At 37.5% G+C, this 25,449-nt stretch overlaps 2 protein-coding genes across 3 annotated transcripts in view; both read left to right on the top strand.

The window, feature by feature from the left end:
• Positions 1-25,449, top strand: part of LOC133868425 (F-box/FBD/LRR-repeat protein At1g51370-like) — a 69,047-nt gene that overhangs the window by 945 nt on the left and 42,653 nt on the right. The window lies entirely within an intron of this gene.
• Positions 11,240-24,957, top strand: LOC133868430 (hydroxyproline O-galactosyltransferase GALT2-like). Its single transcript, XM_062305332.1, has 8 exons — positions 11,240-11,598; positions 11,691-11,838; positions 14,885-15,118; positions 15,518-15,808; positions 18,296-18,424; positions 24,093-24,266; positions 24,549-24,656; positions 24,748-24,957. The coding sequence occupies exons 2-8, from the start codon at positions 11,833-11,835 to the stop codon at positions 24,955-24,957; spliced, it is 1,152 nt and encodes a 383-aa protein (XP_062161316.1). The 5' UTR covers positions 11,240-11,598; positions 11,691-11,832.

Below are 25,449 nucleotides of genomic sequence, written 5' to 3'. Positions count from 1 at the left end.
AAGCTTCTGATGCCGTCTGCGGAGATGGACAGAGATGGACAACGACGCTTCTCCCTTCACCCCTCTGTCTCTCTCTTGTTCTCTGTCTTCTCTCATTCTCAATCAACAACAGATGAGTGAACAAAAGAAAAAACGAAGAAACAAAGAACAGGAGAGGGATTGAGTAAAAAAGAAGATGCAGACAAGAGCGAGAAAGAAGATGGAGAGAGAGAGAGAGAGAGAGAGAGAGAGAGAGAGAGAGAGAGAAGAAGAAGAAGAAGAAGAAGAAGAAGAAGAGATTTTATGGAAAAAAAAAAAAGAAAAAAAAAAGAGAGACAGACGAGAGGGAGAAGAAGACAGAGATGAGAGAACTGGCCGGAAGAAAAAGAAAAGAAATGGCATAAATGGCTTCAAAGAAGAAGAGGTAAAAAGATGCAGAAGCTTTCGGAATAAAGTAAAAAAAAAAAGGTAAAAGGTCAAAAATGTTATTTTAATGATATAGAGAAAGATAAAGGGAAGCTGTTGTGGGGTGTTTTTGTATAGGGAAAAATAGTTTGGAATCTGCTGCTAGTGCTCTTAAGCATGAAAATGAATTACACTACCAAAGTTAATATCTTTATAATTAGGAACTTTTTTTTTAGTCTTAGACTTGAGTGTTTTAAATTTTTAATATATATATATATATATATAGATTTATGCGAGTCACTTGTGGATTAAGCGAGTTGATCCAAAATTAACCAATTCATTAATCGTGTCTAAACGGATCGACTTGGTTTGACCTGAATTCTATTTTACTAAACTTTAATATACAAATTTTTGTTTTGAATTTGTGTTAAAACTTTAATCTACATATATTTAATATATAAAAAAATATAAGTGACTCATAAAACAATCAATCCAATCAGACTGGGGGGATGAATTCAAATCTCTCAATCCTATTCTCTCCCGATAAGGGATCTCCCATCGCATCTCCTACCCTCATACTCACCAACAACAAGGTTCCGTTGAACGCAAGCATCGACACATTGTCGAAATCGGCCTCTCCTTGCTTGCCTCTGCCTCCATGCCTTTCAAATACTGGGATGAAGCTTTCCTCACTGCAACTTTTCTAATTAATCGTCTTCCCTCCCCTGTCACTCACAACAAGTCTCCATTTGAACTCCTCTTCCACAAAATTCCTGATTACAATGTTCTGAAGGTGTTTGGGTGTGCCTGCTGGCCTCACCTCAGACCCTACAACTGTCACAAACTTGAATTTCGTTCCCAACTCCGTGTCTTCATAGGCTATAGCCTCCACCACAAAGGCTATCGTTGTCTGCACATTCCCTCGAGTCGAATCTATATATCCCGCAATGTCATTTTTGATGAAACGTCCTTCCCTTTTTAGCATCTCCCGGCTCCTACACCTCGTTCATTATGTAAGCCTGTGTCTCTCCCTTCTACTCTCTCACTTTCCTCACCTCCACCTGTCCCGCCCAACTCCCCACCCTGTAACACACCTCCAACCTTTCCCCACCAACCTACTACTCTACCTTCTATTTCCCCACCGACTCCTTCCCATGCAACCAATCCGATTGAACCACCCATTGACCCGTGTCCCCTACCCAGCTCAACCATTATTCCACATGTCCCTCACCCCATGCAAACTCGTTCCAAGAGTCAAATTCACAGACCCCGTACCTTCACAGATGGCACCATTCCCTACCCTCCACCAAAAGCCCACCTCACTCTGAAGCTATCACCTACTGAGGAGCCTACATCCTTCACAATAGCAAATCAGTCTGCCGAATGGAGAGCAGCTAGAGTTTAATGCTCTCCTGCAAAATGGAACATGGACACTTGTTCCCCGCCAACCTCAGATGAACCTTGTTGGATGCAAATGGGTGTATAAAATCAAGAGAAAACCGGATGGGACCATTGATCGCTACAAAGCCCGCTTAGTGGCCAAAGGGTTTCATCAGCTCCCCGGCCTTGACTATGGTGATACATTTAGTCCAGTGGTTAAACCAACAACCATCCGGACTGTTCTCTCCCTTGCAGTCTCCTCTAACTGGTGCATTAAACAATTAGATGTTACAAATCCCTTTCTACATGGATTTTTGCAGGAAAATGTCTACATGCTCTAGCCTCCTGGTTTTGTTCATCCAGCCTTTCCCAATCATGTGTGCCACCTCAAAAAGTCCCTTTATGGCTTGAAGCAAGCACCTCGGGCATGGTTCTCCTGCCTCAGCACTCGCCTACTTGAACTTGGATTCACTGGCTCCCGGGCAGACACCTCCTTGTTTATTTTTGATGCAGGTCCTACCAAAATATTCATACTTATTTATGTGGACGACATCATAATCACTAGCCCCAGCTCCCACCTTACTGACAGGCTCATCTCTAAGCTACAGTGTGATTTTCCCATCAAGGATCTTGGCAATCTTCACTACTTCTTGGGCGTGGAAGTCCTTCATGACAGCAAGGACATTTTTCTCTCTCAAAGAAAGTATATTTTGGATATCCTCCAAAAATCCAACATGCTCTCTGCAAAGCCAGTAACCTCTCCCATGTCTTCCTCGAAGACCTTGTCAAAATTTGATGGTGAAGCCTTTGATGATCCGTCACTGTACAGAAGCATAGTTGGCTCTCTCCAATACCTCTCCCTCACTTGACCGGATATCTCCTTTGCAGTCAATAAAGTATGCCAATTCCTCCAACGCAGGGATGATACGTTCATAAAGTTAGGGCTGATGTGGCACTGTAGCTGCATTAACCCTAGCCGCCTCTAGCATAATAAGAAGCCTCTAGCTAAATAAGGAGTAGAATACTTCTCCATATTTTCTTTCCCTAAGTGTCTTAGCTAAATAAGGAATATATTTTCCATTCTTAATTTATTTTCCTGCAGTGTGTTATGACGGCTAGACCTAATGGTTAAGTCTTATGACCTAGCCGTCATCTATTTAAGTGTAACCCTACTTAATGAATAAACATGCTGAATTATAATCAAACATAGACCTTATTGGTTGTTTTGGAGATCAAGGCTCTCTCGAAGTAGCCATTGGAGATCACGGCTCTCTCGAAGTAGCCCATATCTTTTCTTTTGTTCCTTTTTATTATTTGATTGCATCAAGTGGTATCAGAGCCGGGGTTCCTCTCGTTAACCGCATTGATAAACCTTGAGGCCCGGTTTCCCTCACTAGAAACCAGAATTTTTTTTTTTTTTTTTTTTGAGAAAAAATTCCAGTTAATCACCATAGGTCGTTCCCGCAACAAGAACAAGGCCTACTTGGATTTTGCGGTGGAAGCAAGACCAGCCATGCGTTCATTCACCCAGCAACACGAACAGCAAGTTATGGAAGGACGCATGGGCAGCTTGGAGCAAGCGGTGCAGGCCTTGACAGCCCGAATGACCGAGGTATTTGAGATGCTGTCCGCCAGAGACCGACGTGACGCAGTGGAGAACGGGCGTAGGCGGTTACGGGCAGGAGAAGGAGAAGAATTCCTCGCGTACAAAGAAGAAGCCAGCAAACGGATGGAGGAGATCAGGAAAAGAATGGAAAGCTTTTCTCCACCACGCACCTCTCCGACAAGCCAATCCTTGCCCATAACAGGAGAGTCCAACGCAGGTTCTGTTGGTACGAATTTTATGCCCCATATAATCAATATCAAGCCTACCGAGGACGTCACGATGTCGCCTGAATTTTCTGGGGATATTTCAAGCCCGGATGGTCGTGTTGTCAAGGTAGGAGTTGCTGGAATTCTTGTAGCAGCTAGTCCAGAAGGGGCTGAAAATATCATGGGGGTGCTGCAGCAGAATGTGAAGAAGAAAGAAGAAGAGAGGAAGCACGGGTTGGAAGAGCATGGAATAATTTTTACAAAAACAGAACTGAAACAGAATGAGAAGAAGGAAGACCAGGGGCTGATTTTTGCAAAACCAGAATTCTTCCTTGGGGACAAGGAAGATGTTAGGGGAGAGGGATGATACGTTCATAAAGTTAGGGCTGATGTGGCACTGTAGCTGCATTAACCCTAGCCGCCTCTAGCTAAATAAGGAGTAGAATACTTCTCCATATTTTCTTTCCCTAAGTGTCTTAGCTAAATAAGGAATATATTTTCCATTCTTAATTTATTTTCCTGCAGTGTGTTATGACGGCTAGACCTAATGGTTAAGTCTTATGACCTAGCCGTCATCTATTTAAGTGTAACCCTACTCAATGAATAAACATGCTGAATTATAATCAAACATAGACCTTATTGGTTGTTTTGGAGATCAAGGCTCTCTCGAAGTAGCCATTGGAGATCACGGCTCTCTCGAAGTAGCCCATATCTTTTCTTTTGTTCCTTTTTATTATTTGATTGCAAGCTACTTCGAGAGAGTCGTGATCTCCAATGGCTACTTCGAGAGAGCCTTGATCTCCAAAACAACCAATAAGGTCTATGTTTGATTATAATTCAGCCTGTTTATTCATTGAGTAGGGTTACACTTAAATAGATGACGGCTAGGTCATAAGACTTAACCATTAGGTCTAGCCGTCATAACACACTGCAGGAAAATAAATTAAGAATGGAAAATATATTCCTTATTTAGCTAAGACACTTAGGGAAAGAAAATATGGAGAAGTATTCTACTCCTTATTTAGCTAGAGGCTTCTTATTATGCTAGAGGCGGCTAGGGTTAATGCAGCTACAGTGCCACATCAGCCCTAACTTTATGAACGTATCAGCCCAGCTGTCCATCACTGGGCTGCTGTCAAACGTATCTTGAGGTACTTGAAGCATACCTTATTTCATGGCCTTTTTCTTCACCACAAGTCTGCCTCACAGCTCCATGCATACTCAGATGCCGATTGGGCCGGTTGCCCCGATGACCGCCGTTCTACCGGAGGATATTGTATTTTTCTTGGCTCCAACCTCATCTCTTGGAGCTCACGGAAACAAGCCACTGTTTCTCGATCAAGCACCGAAGCCGAATACCGTTCCCTTGCAAATGCCACTGCTGAACTTCAATGGATTCAATCTCTCCTCAAGGAACTTGGCGTCTTTCTAGCCTCCCCACCCACTCTATGGTGTGATAATCTTGGTGCTACATATCTCACGGCTAATCCCATCTTTCATGCACGTACAAAACATATCGAAATTGACTTCCATTTTGTCCGTGATAAGGTGGCCTCCAAAAATCTAGTAGTTCATTTCATTTCCACCAAGGACCAAAAGGTTGACATTTTCACCAAACCACTTGTGTCCAATCGTTTTAATCTCTTACGTGCCAATCTCAGCATCATGGAAATTCCGCTTCAATTGAGGGGGCATATTAAGACATTAGCTGCTATCACTCATTCTCCACACGTTGTCTACTCCTCACACAGCCACGGCACCAGCCCATGACAGCAAGCCTGCTGCTCAACATGGCAAGTATCTTCTGGAAAGGACACGCGCAACACCAATTCAAAATTACAAGGAAACCTCCGAAGATCAAGCTACACTAGAAAGGAAAGCTAGCAACAAGCTATAATCATTTCAAATATTTTGTAATTAAGTCATAGCTAATTTTATGGGATTGCTACTGTAACGGTCTTTTGTAAACTATGTATAAATATGTATAAACGTCAATGAAATATCATCAAGTTAAAACACAAATATTCTTGTCTTTATAATAACACTCTGAAGATGCAGACAAAATTACCTCCTCCTGGTATTGGCATGCCCATGGTTTCGCTTTAGAGGGAAGGTATTTACAGTTGTGATTTGCTTTCTTCAAGTATTTTTTACGTCATTGCACTGAGATTCTATGTACTGCTATTTCATTTTCTAAGTAATTACTAAGAACCCAATTACTTGGGTCGTTTCTGTCAAACTTGGGGAAATCCAAGTTGACCGATTTGGGATTGATTTCTGCTCCCTCAGGGGCTGATGGAATAAAAGAACCACTTGATCCCGATATGATTCCTTCTTCTCCCGTGATTGGAGGTATGTTGGGGCTCTTTTACCCACTTGTTTCTCCCTGTACCATCACCCCTCCATGATTCTGTTCGGGTGCTTTGATTGCCAATGCTTCCATAATCACATGCAAATTCTCCTCCGTTCGACTTTGAAATGCCTTGTTGTCTGCTTGAAGTTTGTTGATAGTCTCCTGTTGTATGTTGACAGAATCAGAAAGTTGGGTTAACTTTTGACTTTGTGTGCTGAAGGAATCAGAAAGTTGGGTTAACTTCTGACTCTCAGCTCTGCACTCCTCTCTCAGCTTAGTGAGAGCCTCCGCCAGTTGAGATGTACGAGTACCTTCAGTCATGGTCGCAGGAACGCGGCTCTGATACCACTTGTTACGTGCCTTGTTATTATTTAAGTAAAATTAGCATTTCGAGGGGCTAGTCCTTCACACTTAAGCACTCGGCTCAGAGGTTTTAGCACTTCCAGGTTTAACTCATAAACACACGGTAGTATGATTAACCTCCCAAAAGATATCATTCATTTCCACTTCTCTAGTTTAAATCATGTAGCACAACAATGCAATCGGGAACTGCGAGTAATGGCCGAACCCACTACATAATAACTGACCCACTAAGATTAACTGACCCAACTGACCCATTAAGATTAACTGACCCACTGACCCACTAAGTTAGCTCTCTACAACCCACTTAGCACGTTCCAGAACACCCTGAAACTGTCTTAGGAAATTAAAGGTAATACAGGAAATTACAATAAGACCCATACAAATAAACGTAATGACTCTAATAGCCTTATGCAGCTGGTGTCCACATCCGATTCTGTTCCCCTAGGAGAACCACGTGGCAGCCCTAGAAAGGTACCTTGAGCCCTGGTATTAAGGTACCCTTGTCCGAACCGTACACCCAGCTCCCTCAGTCCGATGCATAACACTCTGAAGATGCAGACAAAAATTACCTCCTCCTGGTATTGGCATGCCCATGGTTTCGCTTTAGAGGGAAGGTATTTACAGTTGTGATTTGCTTTCTTCAAGTATTTTTTACGTCATTGCACTGAGATTCTATGTGCTGCTATTTCATTTTCTAAGTAATTACTAATTCAAATGTTTGAGCATTTGGCATTAGTAATATTACCGAAAAATTGGTGTCCAAATAATATATGACGTGCTAGAATAATTGATTTTTTTCTTCTTTCAATTTTGTATCTTCAACAAAATCTGGCATGCATATGTAGCTAGAGGGAAGAAGCCTGGAAAGTGGCATTTGATTGGAATTTACATGTTATGATCATTAAGCATTTAATCACGTGGGTTCTCCTTCATATAGGAATTCTCTAAGCCTGAAAGGTTATTCTCAATAGGTTTTATATGAGGCACATTATTTTTACAAATATAAATTAGTTTTTTTTTTTTTTTTTGATAAGAAATATAAATTAGTTTTAATCTTTTCTTTTACTGCGTGACTTCTAAATATCTGTAATGAGGGTCCTTAGGACTGGCAATTGGTTCTTTGGCACACTCGATTAATAATGATCATTTTTTTTTTCCTTTTTCTTTTGCCGATACTGTTGTAGCTTGATAAAGTTCTTGTTTAGCCAACTCCAGTTTCAATGTAAGTTTTGTTAATACTTTTTAGGATATTTGTAAAATTATTGCCAATCTTGTGTGAAGGAAACAGAAGAGTTCTGATTGACAATCACTATTCCTGTTATGTGGTTCTGTTATCTATATGCTTGTTATATTTCACTGCGCCAATTTCATTATCTATATGCGTGTTGTATGCTATTAAGATACTGTTCAGGACTGTTTATTGCTGTAAATTTGTAACGACTTGTAATTACCAGCTGTAAGCATTCAATTACCCATAGGGTGGAGCAGAATGATTGAACTTCACTGCGTATATGTTTCAGAGAAATTTTGTAACTCTGCCCCACCCCCCCAAACAAAAACACAGCTCCACTTTTTTGCTAATGACTTGGATTATCCGTTTTGCTTGTTTCTTTTGTTTCATTAGACATTTAATTTAGGATTTGATTTAGTATTTGTGGAGACTATTATTAACAGAGTTTTATGGATAATCAAAAGAGACCCTTTGGCTCTTTGCGGCCATTATGGAGTAATTTTAGTGTTGAAAGGTAATGATCTCTTAGCTACTGAATATTCTTATTCCTGAGAAGGTTACCTCATTGCAATTACAAAATGATTTCCAGCTTGGTGCTGGTAATATTGTGCTCCCCTAGCTTCTGACCCAGTTTGTTTCTTTAATTTAATTTAATTAATTAATTATGTGGTTCTAATCAGTTAGAACATTGAAGGCTGACTGTTTTTTGGCTGAGAACAAATCAACCCACAAGATAATTTTCAATAACCCAGTTCCGGAAACAAATTTGTTTGATTGATAATGATTGAATTCGCTGTTATCATAATTCATAATTCACATCGAGGGAATTGACTTCCCAGGAAAGGAAAACTAAGTATTCAAGATTTCTGCGTTTGATTGTATGAGCGATTTCCTATCCAGAGTCAGTAACTTGCTTAAAGCTGTGTTTTTAACTTCTGTTTTGTTGATTATGTACTCTCTTTTCTTTTTAGGTATGTGCAGAAGAAGATTCGCTTAACTAAGCAAATAGAGAAGTTCAAACGTACAGCACACCAAGAGGTCACTATATAAAAGAATTTCGCTTACATTTTAAATGTAGAAATTCATTGTCTGCTGTACTAAAGGGTTGGGTTTTAATTTGTTTCTCTATTTTTGGCAGTCAATCATATGATAGTAAACTTCATTTTTATTTCTCTTTTTCTATCCTAATATTTATCATCAATTCTACTCCGATTTGATGAAAATGTCATGATTCCTTCTAAAGATGTAAGTCCTAACTATATTGTTGAATATCTGCGTATTTTTGCATTTATTGCATTTGGTTTATTGAATTACGTATTATTGCTCATTTTTCTTTTGCCCCTTGATTTTTACTACCAAGTTACTAACTTTGCACAAAAAGAGAACAATTGTATACTGTGGATGAACAAGGCACCAAATACATCTGCTTTAAATGGACATGTTGCTTCTTTTGCAAGTTCCCCGAATGATTTTTTTTTTACTGTTTCAAGGAAATGGAGGTTTATTTATTTATTTATTTTTAATTTTATTTTAGTAGATTGAAAACTAATGTATATGTCTAATTGATAATTGTTTCATTATTATGAATGATGATAGTTTCAATATTTGATAGCAGAGCTTTTTGGAATTTAAGATAAGGGCATGCCTCTTTAGGCTAGGGAGAAAAAAAGAAAACAAATACAGACAGATTGATGGAAATATCCTCTCTTTTTTTTTTTTTCCCAAGAACCGTGACTATTTTAGCAAATTGATTTATTGTTTCGGTTTGGTTAACAGATATTTAATACTACTGGCATGGCGTTTGGTTCACAAGCTATAAGGGAGTACACCCGTGGGTCTTCACCAGAGTTGTTGCACATGCAGGTTGGTGGTGGTTTCGAGAGAAGAACATGGTCTATGAAATCGTCATTCATGCCCCCCTAAAAAGAAAATGAAGTCCTTAATTGGTAATAAAAGCATTAAGAGGCAATGCTTACTCCTTTAGTGGTTGTCACAAATATAATCCAACATGTCAAACCAAAAAGAGATACATCAGGTATGGAGCTACGGAATTGATGTCTTTTAAGACTGCTTTGGTAGTGTTTATGTACAGGTTATTAGGACCGTTGAAAGGGAAATATAAAAATAGATATGCTATTGAGGTGATAATTCATGCATGTATGCCTTTTAAGTTTTGCTATTCATGGCAACATGGTTTACACTAAACTTCATTGCTTTTCAAGGTTCATTATGCATTATAATGAAGAAACATTTGATGGAATTACAATTGTATGTACCTATAGGTTGTTACAATTTGGTTTGAATTGACAACATGTGTGCTATCTAAATTAAATCTCTTCCGTTTTCTTTTGGTATATCATATTTACTTAATATTATAGTTTTTTACTTTATTTGTTAAGAAAAATCAATATATACTTGTTCAATAATCTAGATATTAAATCCATTCTATAATATAATATATGTATGATATTAAAATTATAATCTTAACAATTATAGTGATACATAACACAGGGAACCAAGCACGTGCATTGCGTGTGCCATCCCAACTAGTAAAAAAAAAAAGTAGGCATATATTTAATATTATTTTCATTTTTAAAATCACATGTATCTGACACTGGTTTTGTTCTCTCTTGTAGCCAAAGAATGTCTTCTTTCTTTACAAACCTTCATCTACTTATAGTCAGGATATTCATTGATCTACCCAAGTCATCATAAGACCCTTGGAACGTTATTATCCTGTTATTATCTTTGTTGTTGTTTGTCTCATTATGATTTTTATTATTGTCTTCTTAGAACCTAATTGATTCATATTATAGCAATGCCAACTAATCGAGAGCTTCATTGCTCTTTATTATCAGATTGACAAGATAATGGAGGAACGGTTGCCAACAAACCAAATTTCCAGACTTAAGTGGCCCCAATCTCAGCCCTAGACATTGCTTGGTGTAAGTTTAAGTTTTAGATATATTTCTATGTATTCATACTATATTAAATAAACACCCTAAATTGTTTTATCTCTATTACCAACAAAGGCTTACTTTTACTTTGGAATCTTGGCATGCACAAGAGTTAATTTTGTTAATGTTATTTTGGGTGCACATAGATTGGCACTGCCCCGGTGGCCGATATGACTGGTAGATTGCCGGTGGACATTCTTTCTTCTATAATATCAATAATCTCATTGAGGGAAGCTGCCACTACTAGCATCCTTTCAAAAAGATGGAGATACCCTTGGAGGACCTCTTCTAACCTTGAGCTAGATGCCAAAAACATGCCTGGACATTTTTTAGACTTGAACCATTTCAAAAGGCAGCATACTTGGTGGAAACAGAAGCAAAAGGGAAGATTTGTTAGATGGGCAAATCATATTCTAGAACTCTATGTCGGCAAAAAGGTAGATTCCTTTAGGGTTGAGTATCCGTTGGGTAGTGATCATGGTTGCGACGTTGATCGATGGATTCAATTTGCAATTGATATGCAAGTTCAAAAGCTTGACATCAACCTGGCAGACGATCATTTGTCAGACTTGTATCATGAGCTCTATAAATTTCCATATTGGCTATTTGCTCAAGCAGGGAAAAAGTCAAAGAAAAAACATTTGTCTTTGAATTTTCGCAGCTTGAGTATTCTAGCAAATTTCAATGGCTTGGACTCTCTTTCATCCCTCTCATTGAAAAAGACAAGTTTAAATCAAGAGAATGTGGATAACATTTTGACTAGTTGCCCATCTTTAGAATGGTTTAGTATAAGCGAATGCCCTTGTCCATTTCGTTTGAAATTATCTAGTGGATGTTGGTTTCTCAGGCTGAGACACTTGAGGATATTTGTTGCAAGCCTTTAGAAAAAGTTGAAATTCATGATGGCATAAGTATTGCATCAATTGAGTACGACGCAAAGATGTTTGGGCAGGTCTTGTTAAAGAATAGTGCACAACTTGTTAGACTATGTATGACTTTGCAGTCTCATTGTAGAACTATGCAGTCTGATCCTAGAACTCAAATGACATACGTCCTTGGCTCACTTGCAAAAGACTTTTCTAGTTGAGACTTTATTATTGTGCACTCCGTATGTCCAGGTATTGCCACAGGAAAAATTTTAGTTGAGCTTTTTGTCATCATTTTTTAACATCATGTCTCTAGTTAATCATTTCTTTCCATTGTCTTTCAGGTTGATTTAATATCTAAGCACTTAACCACATTTACTAGCTAGACTAAAGCAATTGAAGCTATTAGGTGTAAGATTTAGAAAAATCCTGCTGGACCTGACCTCTGCTTTTTTGGAGGCGGCTCCATCATTGTTGGAACTTGAGATGGATGTAAGTTATCTTCTATATGTAGCACGTTTTTGTTTGATTGTTAAGCTGCACAGGGCTTTTTGTTCCTTGGAACTTTGTACAATCTCTTTATGTGTTTATTTATTTTTATTTTTTTGCTTTTGATACTTTATTAAACTAAGATTTGTATGATTGTTTACCCTTGTTTTGAGCCATAGCTCCATTTTATGTTTTCAAACAAAATATAAGTCGGAGGAGTCTCTAGACTTGGATAAATATTGGGTGTTTTGTAACCTGATTGATGGAAGTATTTCTTCTAAAGGTAATAAGCCAGAGATATTTATTACACTTTTCTTTACACCATTGTTTGAAAGATTTACTTTTTAAACGCAAATATCACCTATTGTTTCTAAGACGTCAGGAAGGATTTGTCTCCTGACCTCATCATGCCGTCGCCATAATGCCAGAATTTTTTATTTGTTATTTTTTTTTTCAATTTTCCTGGCAAATAAAATGAAATGCCAAGAAATTGAACATTCTTGGCACATTGTAAAACACCAGGAATGATTTTTTTGTTAACTGATAATTTTCAACAATACGCCACAATAGAAAAGATCAACTTGACATTTGTTACAAATGTCAAAGATAAAAATGCCAAGATGTGCCTCTTTTTTTTTTTTTTTTGGTAGTGTCTTCTTCTTGAAAGATGAGATTTGTTGGAGAAATAACACCTTATTTTTGGAGATGGTGAATGCTGGGTTATGTACATATCCACAACTAAAATCGAGCGAGAGCAAATTTTCAAAATTCTGGGTCTGGAGATTCCATCTACTGTTAATTTAGTACTTGTGTGATCTTTTTTGTTATTATTTTCGTGGAGGGAAATTTGCCCTTCCTGTGAAAATTTTCATGGAAGAAAACGATGAATATTTATTGTGCAGTTTACATGATTTGTTTCTGAATAATGATAAGGATGATTGTATTGTTGCTGTTTTGTAGATATTTTAGAACACCATTGGAGATATATGCAAGTAAAAACCAGAAACCCTAGTTGAAGCATGCAGCTTAGTAATATCTGGGAAGAATAAACCAAAAAAAAAAAAAAAAACCCTCTAAAGTCTCCAGAATTATGAGACTTTAAAATTCTATTTTAAAACCAAAATCATAAAATAAAATAAAAACTTTTATGAAAACTATGAACTATCAAGCAAAAATATGCACTAAATGACACATGGCAATTTTTTATTTTTGTGTGAGCATGCTGAAAGTTTTAATTTCTCATGTGAATCTCAGTTGATCCATTAATTTAGGTTAGCTAACTAAGGTCTGGTGTCACACACATCAAGTCTATCAATGCTAATTACAAATGTTACATAAGCGCATATCCCCCTCTTGAAAGCTTAAGGCTTTGAAACTTGATTTGAAGAAATTGAGCGAGGGGGTGTTTGGCAATGTAGATAGGAAGAAGAGGATCCTTCTAGAAGAGTTACGTGTTTTTGATGTCATTGAAGAAGAGAGGGCCTCAGGCGTTGGGGAGAAAATAAAGAAGGCTGAGGTTGTGATTGAGTTAGAGAGATCTACTCTCATGGAGGAGGTGAGTTGGAGGCAGACCCAAAAAATTATAGCATGAACATATTATGCTGCCCAAAGGGCTGCTGGTGGTGCCTTTAACAGAAAACTAGTTGATCAAAATTTAAACAAAATGATAGAACTGCAAATAAGAGGATATAAGGCAAGCTTGCTGTCCTGAAACAGTGCAAGAACACACCAAGATGCCCAATAAAGGGATTATGAACTCAGCTTTTGTAAAACTTATTTAGACCTAGACTTAATCTACCTCTCTTCTTCATTTTTTTTTTTTTTTTTCAATTGATAAATGACACATCCTCCTCCTTGTTCTTATGGAAGAAAGAAGTGCCATTCGAGTTGGAGCTTATTGACCTTTTTTTTTTTGATAAGATCTGTTTTGTGGGCTGGCTTTGGTGGTTCTTGTGCATACTCCCGGTGTACTTAGGGGCGCCGCATGCTTTTTAATAAAATCTTCTTACTTATCAAAAAAAAAAAGGTTCTGTTGACCTTTTTAGGGATAACCTGTCTGTTAAGCGTCAAATTTTCAATTCACCATTATTTCTTATCTCTTTTTCTACAATGAAGTTGACTTCAGACTTATGAACTTGGTTCAGATGGAATAAAAGCATGAGCCTTGATAACTTAGCATATTAATTGCAACTTTTTCTTTCTTTGAGTGACATATGAGCTGCCAAATTCAGGTAATTACATACCAGGCTGATGTCTGCTTTGTCATTGTTCTGTGCTGATGAGATTCTTGACATCAATGGTGCGTCTTAGTGTATTGGTGTGTGTACCAATTTGGACTAATATGGTTTATGTGTCAAGCCTGATAGGGGTTTATACACTAGTTGGTATTAGTGGTCTCTAACATGGTATTCAATTGGGGCAGCATCATTTGAATGGTCTTACTGATCCTGTTTCTTCCTTGGGCTTAACATTGGGTTTGTTACTATAAATGACCTACTTTCTTTGAATTTCACTATATTGAGTTTGTTTGGTGGCAGTTTAAATAGCCAAATAACTCCGTTAACATGCTTTGAGTGTGATTCAATAATCTTTGTTTAAATTTACTGTGAAGCACCATAAATACACTGTCTGAACAATTATGTTTTCTGTAGCCTTAGTTGCCATTTTCCAATCAACTTCAGTAGCTTGCTGTATTGGTTGAAATTTTGGTATTCCAGGCTTAACCTCTGCGAGCCCCTGTTAATGCACTGTGTCACTTGAATCTTTCTCACCTTTTCTTGTAAATCTTTCAAATTTTAGTTTGTTTCTCTAGTACTTGCTGACTGTTTCTGAACCGTCCTGACCATGCTATGCACTAATGCCGTGAATTTTATGGGAAGGACAGGAAATTCTTTTATGCTCCATTGAAAATAAACTTTTAGTTATTTATCTATGGTCTGGTTGATTGTGATGTGGTTTGACTTATATTTTTATTTTCTTTCCTTCCAATTCTCTCAACTTTATATTAACATTTGAGCATGAAGGTGTTTCTTATCTATGTATTTGGCAGTTGATGGACATGGAAGATGCGAAAAATGGATGCGGAATGATATTTGTAGACTCAAAAGAGTCCAAGACAACCTCATGGTTTAAGCGATTTATAGGGTGTCAGCGGAAGCCAGAGGTGACCTGGCCATTTCCTTTTGTGGAGGGCGGACTGTTTATCCTGACCCTGCGTGCTGGTGTTGATGGGTACCATATCAATGATGGGGGTCGGCATCTGACTTCATTTCCGTATAGGACAGTAAGTAATGTGGAAATTTTTTTGAAGTTTACTACTGATGACATCTGTTTGCTACCTCTCCTACATGAATGGAGAATGCTTGCCCAGGAGATCTAAAGAAGGTCCGGGTCAAAGTGAGGAGAACTTGCAGTTTTGTTTGTGGTGTTGTGCTTCATGGCTTCTATTTTACTTCTTGAACTTGATTTATGACTTTCCCTTCTCTTTTTATAAATTTACATTTCCACTGGGCATTCCTAGTCCTTGTTAGTTGTTGATCTGTAGATTTTGTGGGAGCATGCTCCTATAGCTATAGTTGTTATAATAATACTTTTATCGTTCAAATTTCTGGCATTTCCACATAGTTTTTTTTATTTCAATAAATCCTGTATTGAACCCAGAAATGCTTTGCTGTACCTTCAGGAGTTTACTCTTGAAGATGCAACAGGACTAGCAATTAAAGGAGACGTGGATGTTCATTCAGTTTATGCTACGTCTCTCCCTACTTCTCATCCGAGTTTCTCACCTCAACGAGTATTGGAATTTTCAGACAAGTGGAAAACCCATCCTACACCCAAGAGCAAGATTCAGGTCTTTGTTGGAGTGCTATCTGCTACTAATCACTTTGCTGAACGCATGGCTGTTAGAAAAACTTGGATGCAAGCTACTGCTATCAAGTCTTCAAATGTAGTAGTTCCATTCTTTGTTGCATTGGTAAGGCTTCTGCAGTGATCATTAGCATGCATCCAAATATGGTGTCAAAATTTATGGGTTGATGAGTTAGCTTCCAGGATCAATTCCATATGAGTTTAAGGAATAGAAGGTGGCCCTATTGACATGCTTGAATATGAGAGTTTTCAATGATAATATTGATACCTAACCTATTAAGAATATAATAGATAGTGGCAAAGCAGAGAAGTCTGTATGAAACATAAATGTATAGTCCGGTTCTGAACATTGTCAAATGCATGCATAAAATGTTTGTGGTCTATAGGTGCAAAATTGCATTTTGATGAGCATATAGAGAAGACCAATCGTTGATGTACCTATTAGAGTAATATAAGGAAGGGCAATCTTGTATTTTTGCATCGTTGAGTGTATGTGTGTATATATGTATATACACACCTATATAGAAGCCAGCTTCTCTAAAGTTGTACTTTCACAATCTTTTCATACTCTATTTCTCTTATCTAGCAAAACCTCATGGTATCAGAGACTGGTTCATTTCTTTGTTTTTTGGTTCCTATATTCCACACGTGTTTGTGTGTTTAAGGCTTGGAAAGAGGTGTTAGAGAGTCTTACATTGGTCACATGTGGACTTTGGTATGGGTTTATGTACTTGTCGGGCCTACCCTCCCTTTGGCTTAAGCTTTTAGTTTGGACACATTATACCTAGATGGACTGTCACTTTATCCGAGATATGGTTATGTGAACACAAGTTTTTACTTGATAACATTTTGATTGGTTAGGAGATGTATTCATAGAGATTCCGAGTAAGGATCTCTTTTTATATATATGTGTGCGTGTGTGTGTGTAATAAGCTAGTCATAATAGACATCCATGCTCTATATTGAGGGGAAGTGTTGAGTTTTATATGTAAGGAATGGCAATCTTGTAATTTTACATCATTAATAAAATGCATAAATAGAGAAGCCAGCCACTTTAGCATTGAGCTCTCACAATCTTTTCGTGTTCTCTCTTTCTTTTTTGCCGTCAACACTATAGGATCATTCATGATTAATGTGAATATGCAGATGTCATATAATTGTTTATTTTTATTTTTTTTATAAGTAATAAACTGATTTTATTAGAAGCGTAAGGTGCCCTTAAGTACACTGAAAATATACAAGAGAAAGCACCTAACTAGAAAGCAAAAAAAAAAACAAGAAAATTGCCAAAACTAAGCGACAAAAGGGGCACAAAAGCCAAATATAATTGTTTTTTGAATGGAAGTATCTAATCCTTGCAATTTTCTTATGAATGCTACCTCTCCGCTTCATTTTCACTGACAAATTTGCTTTAGTGAGTGCAATAAACTTTTCTATATTTTTGCTTTTTTTTATATATGCGAGAGCAAGATACAACTTGGATGCAAATGTCTCTTATCAAGTGTTCAACTGTAGCAGTTTCATTTTGTCAAAAAGGATTCTGCATTTATCATTACCATGAATTCAACTATGGTGTCAAGATTTATGGGTTGATAGAGTTAGCTTCCAGGATCAATTCCACGAGTTAAAGGAACAGAACCTGGTGATATTGACATGCTTGACATATAGAGTTATTAATGATTCGTTAGGGTGTTATATAGAACGGAGGGAAATCCTGTAATTCTGCATCATTGATAATATATACAAATAGAAAAGCCAGCGACTCTAGGGTTGAGTTCTCGTAATCTTTCACATTCTCTCTTTCTCTTGAAGGTCACGTAACTGCATCATTTCGATCAGAATGATGGGAAATACATACCAAAGAGCAACATTATGAAGAATGCTAGTTTGAAACTCTGATTGTTCATCAAGTATGTGTAAATGAGATGGAGAGATTGGGTTTTTTATGACAAGAAATTAAGTCATCAAGATATTGGAAAGGAACTGTTAGATGGCATGATGAATTAAATGGGAATTATAAAATAGCATCTAGAGAAATCAGATAAGTTTTTATATTTGTCGAAATTGTCTGAAGATAATGACTTCTGAGATGTCAGAATTGTTGAGGATCAGCGTTGCCAACCTTGGTTCAAAGAACTGAGGGTTGGGTTATTACTAGTCAGAGTTATAGCAATATTTGATTTCGGGAATTAATGACTTTGAGGAATCGTGCAAGGCTTGTTGACCTCTGTGAGCATATGACATGAAATCTATCTCCTTGCATGTGGTACGTATGAGGCTATTTATATGAATATCAAAGTTACTGTATGTACTCCAATCCAATAGACAAGTTTCTTTTTTGTCCTTATGATTCTTGGAATTCGGAAATATGGACTTCTACATTGATGTATGACATGCATATTAGCTAACAAAGTCCCGCGATATATGCCACGTATGTGTGTGCCTGTTTATATTTCTTCTGACATTCTTCACTGGCTGTTGTATATGTGTTTCTCTTTCATTTTCCCGTTCTAAGTATCTTCTGTCATTCATTGGATTATGAATGAGTTTTTGTTTATTTGGTGTTCTTAATTGTTTCAAAATTGACATGCAGAATCCAAGGAAGGAGGTGAATGCAGTGCTGAAAAAGGAGGCGGCTTACTTTGGTGATATTGTGATTTTGCCCTTTATGGATTGCTATGAGCTTGTTGTTCTCAAAACTTTTGCTATCTGTGAGTTTGGGGTGAGTTTGTGTTTTATAATTTATTAGTCTTTCATTAAACTCTAATTTTAATTAGGAATTCTTCTCAAATATTGTCCTTGAAAATGTCAGTCTTGGAACTTCAGTTTTGTTGGATCCCATGTTGAGTTGTATTCTATCCCTCAAATGTCCCAACATCCTCCATGCAGGTTCAGAATGTGACCACTGCATACATAATGAAATGTGATGATGACACGTTCGTTACAGTGAACACCGTCCTGAAAGAAATTGAGGGTATCTCTCCTAATAGGTCCCTTCATATGGGCAATCTCAATCTCTTGCATCGCCCTCTCCGAAGTGGAAAATGGGCAGTCACATATGAGGTATGTTAGTGGGGTTGCATTTGTGTAAATTTGAACTTGTTGCCTGCTATAGTTTGCAATTCTATTTTAACTTGGTTCTGTCTCTTGGGTTTTTGATTTCTCCAAGAGCTCCTTTCATAAATCAGATAATTTTGGAAGTCTGATACATTTGATTGCTTGGAAGTAGGATCATAGAAAGGAAGAGAAATAATTTCTTCTCATCGTATCTCGGGCTTCTTATTGTCATGTTTTCTACTAATTTGAGAAGTTTGTCTCTTTTTAGTTTTTGTTTATATAAGAGCTGTTTGATTCTCTTTGAATTGTTCCTATATCTGAAGGAATCCTGTAATGTGTAACATGAGTGGCTAGAAGAAGTATATCCTCATTATGCCAATGGGCCTGGATATATAATTTCCAGTGATATTGCTAAATATGTTGTCTCTCAACATGGCAATCGAAGCCTCAGGGTTAGTTTCATTATTTGTTCAATCTGCCTTCCCTCCAGCCTGCCTCCTCAGCAGGTTATAACTGAAAAATACTGTTTGTTTTTTGTGGCAGCTCTTCAAGATGGAGGATGTAAGCATGAGAATGTGGGTCGAGCAATTTAACGGTTCCATGGCGGCCGTCCAGTACTCCCACAACTGGAAATTTTGTCAGCATGGGTGCATGGAAAACTATTTCACTGCACATTATCAATCCCCAAGGCAGATGATCTGTCTTTGGGACAAATTGGCGAGGGGTCGGGCTCATTGCTACAACTTTAGATGACAATGAGCTGCTCGTAAAATTCGATTGAGCTCAACTTCCTCCTCTCTTCCCCCACCCCCACTTTGTATTTTTCACCCATCTTGGGTGCTGATTTTTTGTCCATTTAGGTTTGTGGATCAAAATATGGACTCATGGATGAATTGTGAGAATCAGTTTGCAATGACTTTACCAAAGCATGATGTGTTATATATTTACATGGTCTCAATATATTCATTTTTCACTAACAGGTTATTGGATTTTGAATGATGTTTGTAGTGTTCTCTTTTTTTGAAATTTGTTTATTTCTCTTTTATGGATGGACCAGACCATTTTATGTCTTTCAATAGGATGAATATGTTCCCATGAAGGTCTCAATTGGGAAAAAAAAACCTAGTACCTCTCTAATAATTATAACACATTATAGCATAAAAAAATAAATTATGAGAATCAAATTGTCTGATTGAGTTGTCTTTATGTCTTGGTATATCCTCTGCAAAATTCATGTTTTTTCTTCTGAACGTTATTCTTGTTACGACGACTTCGCTTGCTTTAATACTCATGCGTTTTGCATGTTGTTTTTGGATCTTGAGATTTTTGCTACGCACTCCAACAAATATTTTATGCAGCTTTTAAAATCATTTTTATATAAAAATTTAATAAATATTATCTTTAAGGTTGATGGTGATTTTAAATTCATCTAAAGAAATATAAAATTAAAGAAAAACTTCACTTAACGCTCCTGAACTTTCATCACATTTGTAATTTCTTTTCTAAACTTAAAAAACTCTCAATTTAGTGTATTTATCTTTCAATTTTTGTTTTTCAGTTTCACTATTCTGTGATGATTTTCTATTAAATTTTGTCAAAATTTTTAAAATGCTCATGTTTTTTTTAAAAAAAAAATTAAAAATTTTCAAATATTCGGACGTAGATATTTTTGTGAATTTCGTTAAATCCTGACCAACGTCTAAATTTTTTTAATTTTTTTTCTTCTATAAAAAAAAATGAGGAATATTTTGAAAATTTTGACATTCGTCGGTTAAGATTAATGAAAAATTCTAACGGATTGGTGAAATTGAAAAAAAAAAAGAGAATATATTAAATTGAGAGTTTTTGAAGCCTAAAAGGTAATTGTAAATGTGATAAAAGTTTAGGAGTGGAGTGAATTTTTATTTTTATTTTATTTTATTTTATCGGTGCTCTTTTTACATGCCCTTCTCCATTCTTGTCTGCAGCACAAATATTTTTTGAGTTGTGTGATTTGCACACTCATCTTGTATACACATTATACACATTTACAATAGGTGTAACACCCATGCACAACGTATATACAAATATCATTTTTTACCCCCTCTTTTTCCCAAGTTATTCTAGATAACTCTCCTGTTTACCCTACTCCACCCTTTTTACCATCATGTACTTTTTCCTTGTGACTTCTCCTCAATCTATTAGGTCTTTGAACATCATGTACTGGTTTAAGCCAAGGATGAAGAGCACGGCGGATGGACAAACAACAGCTTTGGTTGCAAGGAGAATTCATAGCTTTGCTAGAATAAGCAGTTTTGGGAGAATAGGTAAGCTTTCTAACATGGCCTTGTCTTGATTTTGTTTGGTTTATGACATTTTTTATCTATTTGTGATGGATCAATTTTGCAAAGTTTCGTAGAAACTGTTCATGATTGATCAATCACACCTCCAACTCGTTACAAAAGTTTTATGATGTTTGTTACGCCACTCAAAGTAAAACAGCAAATGATTATTGTGCATGCCAGGTTAGCTAGTATTTAGATCAAATTTGGAGTAAAAATGAATCATGAGAACGAATGTGCCTTGCGGTAGTTTGGCCACCCTATTTTGCCTGAGGGAAATTCTAGATTTCTTAAAATTTTCTTTCAATTTTTTTTTTTAAATGATTTGACATATTTCTCAAAATAATAGATTACATGAGATTGTGACACATTATTTAAGAATCAAATTTTGTAGAAAAATTTTAGGATGTGTAGCATTTCCTCTTGTCCAAAGGAGCTACCATCTTTAGAAAATAAGCGCAACCGAATAACTGAGTATTCAATTGCGGTTACCGATTATAGCATTTTAAAAAATCGGGTTTTATTATTATTATTATATATATATTAAAAAAAAAAGGAAAAATAATATTAAACGCACTTTATTCCGACCTCATGATTCACTCATCTCTAGTCTTCTCCGCTCTTCACACTTCACAGCAGGCTGTCGCCTCTTCTTCTCCATTTCTCTTCTCTTCTTCTTTCCTTCTTCTTCTCTTCTGAATCTCCGATCCATGCCCACGTCGCCCACTTGCCCAGTGCCACGCCCACGACGCCCAGTGCGGCAATGCCCACGTGAAAGGTTCTCGCGGTCTGTTTGTAGATTTGTTTGCAGATTTGTTTGCGATTTTTGTAGTGGAAATATTTGCATATTTCGATTAGTATTTTGAAAATTCTGCGAGTGGGTTTTATGTGATTTTACTTTAACATTGTCTTTGTGTTTTTCTTTAGCAGCGCATCTACGATCCAGTGGACAACTAGCCGATACTACGGATCCAGTAATAAAATTGAGGGACACAGTTTAAACATTCATGTAACCGAGCTTTTCAAGCCGGCTTGCGGAATTAGATATGCAAAAACCGTAAGACCCGCCCTGCCCCGCACTCATCTACATAAATTCGTTCTTTTCCAAGTTTCTTCATGAGTTTGAAAACCCTCACTACCTCAATTTCTTGAATCCGACCATCCCTCCTCAGCATATAAGCTTTGGTTGCAAGGAGAATTCATAGCGGTGCTAGAATAAGCAGTTTTGGGAAAATAGATAATGCTTTCTAACATGGTCTTGTCTTGATTTTGTTTGATTTACGACATTTTTTATCTGTTTGTGATGGATCAATTTTACAAAGTTTCGTAGAAACTAACGCCAATTAATCCATAAATTAAGAACAAACCTGAACAAATGGAAACCGCATCATTGGAGTATTCTGCCGCCTCAACAGTGACCACATTTGACCCCCCGGTGCCCTTGCTCCGTGGACCCATTCTGGACGGCCCATCGGACGACCCGTTGGCCGGGCCATATGTGCTCGCGTTTCGGGACCCCCAAGTTTGGGCCTCCGCGCTCAAAGCCTGTGAGTCCAAGCTCGTGGACCAGTGCGAGCATGGTGCGAGAGTTGGATGCGCCATCGCTGCGTCCAACAAGTGCAAAATCCCCTGGTGGCGTGCTATGGTTTGCCCGAGGGCGATGGATCTGAGCGGGCGCGAGAAGTACGAGGAGCGAGAAATGGAGGGTTGTGTCTTGGCGGCGAAGGAGAAGTGTATTGGGTTTGCGAGGGACAAGTGTGCAGCACCGTTTCGGGATGCCCGAATTGTGGCGAGGGAAAGGCGGGTGAGGACGAAGGATCTTGGGAAGTTGATCGCTTGGGCATCAGTTTCCTATAGGAGTACGTGGATGAACCTGATTAGATTGGATCAATTGGGTTGGCGGGTTTTGGCGGCGAGGAGTTATAGGGCTAGTGAATTGCTCGGCCTTGATAGCAATTTTGAAAAGGTTTTAAAAGGCGAAAATTGAGAAATGTGCTGTTCCCACAGAAGTTGCCCCTAGTACAAATACATGCACGGTTTTTCCACCATCAAGAATCACTGTCAAGTGGGAATGTTTATGTTCTTTACCATGATTGCTAGCAACACTACTGCTTGGCCACTGTTGTTGTTGCGTGTGTTTGTTTCTCTGGTTAAAATACATTGATTCATTTTCTTCTTCTTCCTCTTCAATTCAATGTTTGGTATGATTGTTTTGATCTACTGATAAGAATATGCAGAGAGAATTAAGTACTTGCCTTGAACCTAAAATTTGTTTGGTTTTTCTGATTTTTGAGCTTTTTGTGGGTGGTTTATTTTACTAAAGTTATGAGTGCTGCTGATCAAAATCACTTTGGATAGTAGAATGAGACGTTGTCTTTCCAGTTTGCAAGTAGCTGGTAATTTGGATATTATGTAAGACCTTCCAACAGTAGTTTAAATACATCAATTCAGCTGTAGTGATCTCTAATTCTTTGCTTGAAAATGTTCTCTGTCATCTTATGTATATCATACTTTTGTCTTTTGTTCTTATAAAGCTCTCTTGGCATGCATAACTAGTTAATTTGAAGCATATATGGGCTACATTTAAAAATTAGCAGGATGAATTTTACTTAGTTGATAGAAGTTGGCTGAATCAAAAAATGTGTCTGTTGATGGGGAGTTGGATGTGCTGGCAACCCTTGGCCATTTTCTATTATGTTCATTTATGGGTTTGGGAAGATCTGATTACTAGTGGACGTAATATGTTGCATGTTAATGTTAATGGGCGCATTACTTGCTTTGGGGGCGTTTAATGATGATTTACCAAAGCTGTAGTCTCATTTTGGATAGGGGATCATGGTCCTATCTAAGTCTAACATGATTTTTTTTATTTTTGGATAACCAGTTAATTTTGGATAAGGAATTCTTCTCAAATATTGTCCTTGAAAATGTCAGCCTTGGAACTTCAGTTTTGTTGGATCCCATTCTGGGTTGTATTCTATCCCTCAAATGTTCCAAACATCCTCCATGCAGGTTCAGAATGTGACCACTGGATACATAATGAAATGTGATGATGACACCTTCGTTAGGGTGGACACTGTCCTAAAAGAAATTGAGGGCATCTCTCCTAATACGTCCCTTTATATGGGCAATCTCAACCTCTTGCATCGCCCTCTCCGAAGTGGAAAATGGGCAGTCACATATGAGGTATGTTAGTGGGGTTGCATTTGTGTAAATTTGAACTTGTTGCCTGCTATGGTTTGCAATTCAATTTGAACTTGGTTCTGTCTCTTGGGTTTTTGATTTCTCCAAGAGCTCCTTTCATCAATCAGATAATTTTGGAAGTCTGATACATTTGATTGCTTTGGAAGTAGGATCATAAAAGGGAAGAGAAATAATTTCTTCTCATCGTATAAGTAGGATTATATTAGAGCTGTTTCATTCTCTTTGCATTGTTCCTGTATCTGAAGGAATCCTGTAATGTAACAGGAGTGGCCAGAAGAAGTATATCCTCCTTATGCCAATGGGCCCGGATATATAATTTCCAGTGATATTGCTAAATATGTTGTCTCTCAACATGGTAATCGAAGCCTAAGGGTTAGTTTCATTATTTATTCAATCTGTCTTCCCTCCAGCCTGCCTCCTCAGCAGGTTATGACTGAAAAATGCTGTTTGTGTTTGGTGGCAGCTCTTCAAGATGGAGGATGTAAGCATGGGAATGTGGGTTGAGCAATTTAACGGTTCCATGGCGGCCGTCCAGTACTCCCACAACTTGAAATTTTGTCAGTATGGGTGCATGGAAAACAATTTCACTGCACATTATCAATTCCCAAGGCAGATGATCTGTCTTTGGGACAAATTGGCAAGGGGTCGGGCTCAGTGCTGCAACTTTAGATGACAATGAGCTGCTTGGGTGCTGATTTTTTGTCCATTTAGGTTAGTGGATCAAAATATGGACTCATGGATGAATTGTGAGAATCGGTTTGTCATAGTGATTTCTGTACCCATAATATGGCAAATTGGACAGCGACATCTAACTGCATTCTCACTCTATCTTTTAGCTCTGTTCATTTCTTTCCTGTTTTGGAAAGGAAATCTCTTCCTCTTTTTTAGTTCCATAATGTTTTGGTTTTCTCTATAGTACTTAAAAAATAAAAGAGAGGAAGAAGACAATTATGGCCTTGAGATAGTTTATCAGTTAAAGTCCTTAGCATGATGGGGCAAGGACGCCATTTCGTTTGCCTTAATCATAGGGAGAACTAAACAAGTGGATAATAACACAACGAATTGATGATCTCATGGATCGAGTCTATTCAGTATTAATTAATTATCTACACATTTGCATAAAGTCTCTCAAGAAATGAAGGGGAATATGATTTTTAAAGGAAAA

This window comes from Alnus glutinosa, chromosome 5, assembly GCF_958979055.1.
Source record: "Alnus glutinosa chromosome 5, dhAlnGlut1.1, whole genome shotgun sequence".
Classification (NCBI taxonomy): Eukaryota; Viridiplantae; Streptophyta; class Magnoliopsida; order Fagales; family Betulaceae; genus Alnus; species Alnus glutinosa.
Note: the sequence above shows the minus strand (reverse complement) of the source record. Positions and strands in the feature narration are given on the sequence as shown.